Source organism: Epinephelus moara, chromosome 3 (assembly GCF_006386435.1).
Source record: "Epinephelus moara isolate mb chromosome 3, YSFRI_EMoa_1.0, whole genome shotgun sequence".
NCBI lineage: Eukaryota > Metazoa > Chordata > Actinopteri > Perciformes > Serranidae > Epinephelus > Epinephelus moara.
The window spans coordinates 422,152-428,640 of NC_065508.1; the positions used below are offsets into that span (position 1 = coordinate 422,152).

At 42.4% G+C, this 6,489-nt stretch overlaps 2 protein-coding genes and 1 long non-coding RNA gene across 3 annotated transcripts in view; 1 reads left to right on the forward strand and 2 right to left on the reverse strand.

The window, feature by feature from the left end:
* ik (IK cytokine) overlaps window positions 1-1,152 on the reverse strand; it is a 13,933-nt gene extending 12,781 nt beyond the window's left edge. Inside the window, exon 1 of the mRNA XM_050038454.1 lies at window positions 976-1,152. Within this exon, the coding sequence (XP_049894411.1) occupies window positions 976-985 (10 nt within the window). The 5' untranslated portion in view covers window positions 986-1,152. The remainder of the gene's footprint in view (window positions 1-975) is intronic.
* Window positions 1,153-3,030: 1,878 nt separating this feature from the next.
* The window catches only part of ndufa2 (NADH:ubiquinone oxidoreductase subunit A2), a 4,032-nt gene continuing 573 nt past the window's right edge, over window positions 3,031-6,489 (reverse strand). The window contains exons 2-3 of the mRNA XM_050038442.1: window positions 4,564-4,670; window positions 3,031-3,217 (exon numbers count right to left, since the gene is read on the reverse strand). Of these exons, the coding sequence (XP_049894399.1) occupies window positions 3,126-3,217; window positions 4,564-4,670 (199 nt within the window). The 3' untranslated portion in view covers window positions 3,031-3,125. The remainder of the gene's footprint in view (window positions 3,218-4,563; window positions 4,671-6,489) is intronic.
* Window positions 4,684-6,489, forward strand: part of LOC126386245 (uncharacterized) — a 2,213-nt gene continuing 407 nt past the window's right edge. The window contains exons 1-2 of the long non-coding RNA XR_007569481.1: window positions 4,684-6,210; window positions 6,324-6,455. This is a non-coding gene — a long non-coding RNA (uncharacterized LOC126386245). The remainder of the gene's footprint in view (window positions 6,211-6,323; window positions 6,456-6,489) is intronic.

The window sequence follows — 6,489 nt, forward strand, 5'->3', positions numbered from 1 at the left end:
AGAAATTGAACTCAGGTGTGATCAACCACAGTTATGTTTTAACAGGAGCTGGGGGGCAAACACTTTTTCACACAGGGCCATGTAGCTTTGGATGTTTTTCTTCCTCATTAATAAAACCCTTCAATTAAAAACTGCATTTTGTGTTTACTTGTGTTATCTAGTAGATAACTCAGTGATTATATGGTGAAATATAAAAGCACGCTGCTTCATTAATAAACATGTTTAATCAGCTGTTGATGGTTAAACTGAGCAGTGTAACAGGTAAAAAGTAGCACGCACATCCCAAAAAATTTAATGCTGGGTGCTGGACCAAAAAGTAAGTATGTCTTGTCTGATGAAGGGCAGGGGCCCGAAACGTAACATAAATAAATTGTTCAAGGAGCAGCTTCTGGTGTGCGGACTTTATCTTTTCTTCTAAACTGAGCAGTGTCTCTACAGACGGAGCAATACAGCTTTAAACAGACACAACTGTAAACGAAGCTTGGTGTGATTTAAGACTAACGTTACATGTAACTGCAAAATAAGCAATTTAATTATAAAAGGCGATTAACGGGCTGTTAACGGGATGCAGCAGTGGAGCCGATGTAAAGAGTGAATCCTCTCTGTTGTTCAAATCATATAGTCCCGTTCTGTCAGCTCTGTGTCTCTGCAGCCCGAGCGAGGAAGCTTTAAATTAGCGAAAATATGAACGGAGTTTGGTGTGATGTTACCGCAGAGGAGTAGAGCTAAGATAAGCTAAGCTAAGCTAGCTGAACCTCATGACGGTAACTCAGTGTTTATACGGTGAAACAAAGAGACTCTGCTTCAGTAACACTCGCGTTTAGTTTGAGTTCAATCGGCAGAATTGTTTTAGTAAACCGCTTTGTGTCTCTTCAGCTAACAGGTCAGGTAGCATTATGCTAACAGGTCAGTTAGCATGATGCTAACGCAGGCTAATAATGAGCAAGCTAACAGACTTCCGGAGCTCGGACTCACTTTCAGGCATCTCTGTGGAGTGTGGCTGCTCTCCGTCGGTCTGAAGACGAGCCTGGTGCCGTCACACGACGAAAACTAAACCTCACTGTGGTTATTTATTTCATGTATCTGCGCTGCAGCTCTGTTAGCCTCTTCACCGGAACTTCCTTCTGTTGTGGCCAACGTCACTTCCTGTTCAGTTATCCAACCACAGAAACAGTGATAAGACAAACCTTTATTGATCCCATAATTGAGAACTTCCAGTGTTACAGCAGGCAGGGGAAAGAGTCAGATCAAAGAGTTCAATATTTTAACTTAAAAACTTAAAACTTAAAAAACTAGACATGCAAAATAAGTACAAAAATACAAGAAATGATTATAATCATGATGACATCACACCACAGATCAATAATATTCACCTCGTTTACTGCAGCAGAAATATCAGTGTTGTTGTTTATTCGACGGATGTTTATCTTGTAGTCACATGTTCAGCCTCACAGCCTCAGATATATAGATATATATATACTCTACTGTAATCTAATGTGTATATCTAAAGCACTGGTAAACACGGCGGCATGATGCACATTTCATTTCTACTTAATTTCAAGCAAAACAAAAAATAGAAACAACAAATAAAACATCAACAGACTGATGAAGTGTAAACTTATATAACCATCCTCCATACTCATTCTCATCTAAAGAGCAAACTGTCAACAACTGTCCAAAACTAATGAACAACCACTAATATCTACAAATAAACAACTGCCTTAGATATTAAATAATAAACTGTGTGTACATCTGTATAATGTTGTGCTTCCCTTTAACTCCTCGTACACACACACACACACACACACACACACACAGAAACACACACTTTTTAAGGTTGTACAAACACAATGGTTTTTAGATTTAATTTCCGTCTTGTCAAACAAAAACATGATTTGAACATTGATTCTTATAAATACATAACTACAGAGTGACTCGTGTTGAGCTCCTTATGTTTAATAAAAAACATCAAACTCAGATTATTTGATGGTTAAAATGTTTTTAATCATTTTGTTATTGTCGTGTTTTCCTCGAGTCAGAGAACACGGTGACGTCATCATAACTCTGTGTGTGTGTGTGTGAGTGCTGCCCCCCTCAGGTCACCAGAGTCACTGCACCTCCTGCTGCTGAAGGTTCTCCAGGACCAGCTGGTGTTTCTGCTGCATCACTCTGCATTCACTCAGTTATTATAATAACCCATCCACACTTCAGTCATTAACATGAGCAGCACACACAGACACACTTCATCAACTCAAGATTCAAACAGTTCATAAGATCCTGTCTGTCAACAGTAAACTGACTGACCTCCTCTGTGTGTTTAACTCCTCATTAATGATCAGAGGAGGTTCATGTGTTCATAAGTTCATGTGTTCATCTCAAAGTGAAGCTTCTGTTTAAAGTAGATTTATTTTAAAGGAACAATTCAAAAAGCCAGTAAATAGTTTATTTCTTCTGTTGTACGGATGTTTCATTCAAACATCTGCCTCAAAGATCTTCATACATCTATTGATTATTGTTAATGATCATAAAATAAATTAACTTTAGAACTCCCTCACCACCTGCATGTCCTCTCTGTGTCCTCTTTGTGTCCTCAGCACATCTGTGTCCTGTCCCAGATGTCCCAACAGGAACCAGAGGAAAGGTATTCATGTGTTGTGAAGCCAGTGATTTATAACTCAATAAATTCATCTCGTTAAATGTTTTTAATTTTTTTTTAAGATGGTTTTAATTTACATGAAACGTTTTGTAACTGTCTTTTGATTTGGTCTGTTTGTGTGTTTGTGCTGCTGAGTGTGAACCTGAGAGCAGACCGGTTCAGACTCAGTCACTGGTTAAATACACGCTCAGGGAAGTTACAATTAACCAGTAAGACCAAACAACCTCACCCAGTATAGTCCCAGTAACCACCAGTTAAACCCAGTATAGTCCCAGTAACCATTCAAACCCAGTATAGTCCCAGTAACCAGTTAAACCCAGTATAGTCCCAGTGAGACGTGTCAGAGGACACAGTCAGTAATAAGAACATGGACGTTCATCACAGAGGTTTATTTTTCATATCAACACATTTACAGACTGAATGAAGGAAGTTTGGACTGAACCACTTCAGCACGGGGGGGGGGGGGCAGTCAGGGTTTGGACTGAACCAGAGTCTGCAGAGCGCCAGCCACCTGATCAGCTGACATGTTGTCCACGGAGACGCTTCTCTCTTTCCCGAAATCTGCACACAGACCACCATCACCATCACCATCATCATCACCATCACTATATTTACTGATCATAATTCACATCCTGTTTAAACAGCAGAAGACTTTCAGTCGACCCAGATGTTCTGATTGGCTGCAGCTCCTCTGATTACTGTGATGTCACTTCCTCAAATGTTTCTTATACAACAGTTTGATCTGACTGAGCGATCTGTTTGGACAGGAGTCGTTTGTGCTGACATACAGTACAACTCTGCGTGTGTCACGGCGCTCCACAGCTGCTCCGAGACGTTAGTTAGAGTTAATCATTAATTAGTCGTCATAACGATCTCTGCAGCACAACATGACACGTGTCTCCACCAATAACATCTGAGTTAAATGATGAACGGACAGAAGCCTGAATACTTGACTGTAAATCTCCAGGTGTGATCATGTGACATCAGAAGATGCCACGGCGTGCTGATTAAACACGTGTTCCACCACAGAGACAATCAGACTGATGTCACACAGCTCTGTGGTGACATGTCGACCTACAGAGCAGCATGTTAGTGTGCAGGAGTGTTTATGTGTTGCCTAGCAACAGTCCAGCTGTCGACCTATCTGTGTGGGCGGAGCCAAATAAATCATGAAATAAACAAACCAATCAGAACCTGTCGGCACTTTTTCCTGTTGATAAACGGAGCGTGTAGAGCTGCTGTATAGAGTGAGGTCAGACTGGAGGAACATCTGAGATCATCGGTCTGTGACCTCGTGCCCTCGACCGAATCACAGTGACATCACGCTCCCTCTGCGGTGATGTCACTGACAGGTGTCTGAAATCTGTCCCACCTGAGCTCAAAGCTTCTGAACATCAATAAACATGAATCATCGATTAAAGAATCAAAACTGTGTCATTAAAAGAAAAAATACAGAAATCTGACGTGTTTTTTTCATCAGTTTAACAATGTTTTTAAACGACGCCATGATGTCACCACGTTTGGACCCCACAAGGTAACGTGACATGATGTCATGATGGCGGTGATGACAGCAGCCTGAGCTCTCTGCTGATGAAACCATGAACGTTCTGACAGTTTTAGTTTCAGATGGGTTTAAACCACACAAACAACCACCTGCTGCAGGCGTCACTTTTGAAAGGGTTAAAGATGTCGAGCGACAGCAGCTGACGGACGGACGGACAGTGTGACAACACAGAGTCGGTCTGGGTTAATTTACTAGGACCAGCTGAGCTGAACTGAACTGGTTTGTAACTGGAACCAGTTCAGACTCCACTGATGAACCAAAGAGACTTTTCAGAGCTGAAGTTTGGACCTTCTGAGCCTCCATCCGCTATTAATGTGAACGTGTGGCTGCCGCTCAGACTCACCGTATCGGGCCCAGACTCTGGCCTGGACTCCAGAACACTCTCTGATCCTGATGGGGAAGTCTGGGTTGGACTTCTTCAGAGCCACATAGTGCTGCTCCACAAAGTCTCTGCACGCACACACGCACACACACACACACACACACACACACACATACAATGTAAGTGTTGCTGACTGACATCAGACGTGACCAAACATTGGCATACATCATCAAACTGCAGGAACCTTTCAGATCAATATCAGATCAATATCAACTCTTAATGATCAAAGGATTTTCATTAATTTATCCATCTGATGATAATTGAGCTCCTGATTTCACGACTGAATACATCAATAATTCATTTGATCATAAACACACATTTACATTGCTCTCTTATTAATAAATGATTAAATCCATGTGTAATGTAACTAAGTACATCAGGTACTCCATTACACTCTGAGGTACGTCACTTGAGTCTTTGTACTGACGATATCTGTGTCTCAGTTCAGGCGCCGCGGCCTCTGAAGGACGCGGCCTTTGTTAGCCAAACCAAACGTCTCTGAAATGTGACAGTCTGGTCTGTGGAGGATTTCCTGGTTGCATCAACAGTTGTTCTCGCCCTGACCCGTTGGCGTTCCTGTTACCTAGCAACCAGCCACGCTTGACAAAATAAGGACTAAGCTAGTAAGTTAGTTAGCCCTAATGGACCCACAGATTGTAATTAAATATGTTTTATTTAATCCTTGAGGAGATGATTCACCATCGTCTGATATATTTCAGATTTAATTTTGTGCCTTTAGCTAACGTAATGTTAACAACAGCTAACCGTTAGCTAGTTAACAACTGTTAGTTAACTTAATATATTATCGTCACTGGTGTGCAGTGCATCTTGGGATAGGCTGGGTCACGAAGGATTCATCAGTTGCATCCTCCAAATTCTGGGAAAGACAGCTGCACTGAAGGAGACTCTGAAAAGGGACGGCCTCGTCGCGCCAATGTGACGCAGTCGGTCTTCAGATGCAGCGTTCAACGTGCATGAACCAGTTTGTGTTCATATTATTACACATGAGGAGTTTATGGAGTCTGATGTAAACTTATTAATTAATCTCAGTATTTATATGCTGTGGTGTTAGTGTTTCTACTACAGTGACGCATCTGAGTACTGATAATGACGAAGTAACAGTCTGTGTTGACACCATTGTGCTCATTGTTTGCCGCTAACTGCTCTCAGGTCATTCTGTTGTTAGCTGTTAGCCGCTAGCTGCTCTCAGGTCACTCTATTGTTAGCTGATAGCTGCTAGCTGCTCTCAGATCACTCTATTGTTAGCTGCTAGCTGCTAGCTGCTCTCAGGTCACTCTGTTGTTAGCTGTTAGCCGCTAGCTGCTCTCAGGTCACTCTGTTGTTAGCTGTTAGCTGCTCTCTGGTCACTCTGTTGTTAGCTGTTAGCTGCTCTCTGGTCACTCTGTTGTTAGCTTTTAGCTGCTCTCTGGTCACTCTGTTGTTACAAGTTAGCCTCTAGCTGCTCTCAGGTCACTCTGTTGTTAGCTGTTAGCTGCTTTCTGGTCACTCTGTTGTTAGCTTTTGGCTGCTCTCTGGTCACTCTGTTGTTACAAGTTAGCCTCTAGCTGCTCTCAGGTCACTCTGTTGTTACCCGCTAGCTGCTCTCAGGTCACTCTGTTGTTACGAGTTAGCCTCTAGCTGCTCTCAGGTCACTTGGTTGTTAGCTGTTAGCTGCTATCTGGTCACTCTATTGTTACGAGTTAGCCTCTAGCTGCTCTCAGGTCACTCTGTTGTTACCCGCTAGCTGCTCTCAGGTCACTCTGTTGTTAGCTGTTAGCTGCTCTCAGGTCACTCTGTTGTTAGCTGTTAGCTGCTCTCTCGTCATTCTGTTGTTAGCTGTTAGCTGCTCTCAGGTCACTCTGTTGTTAGCTGTTACCGCTCTCAGGT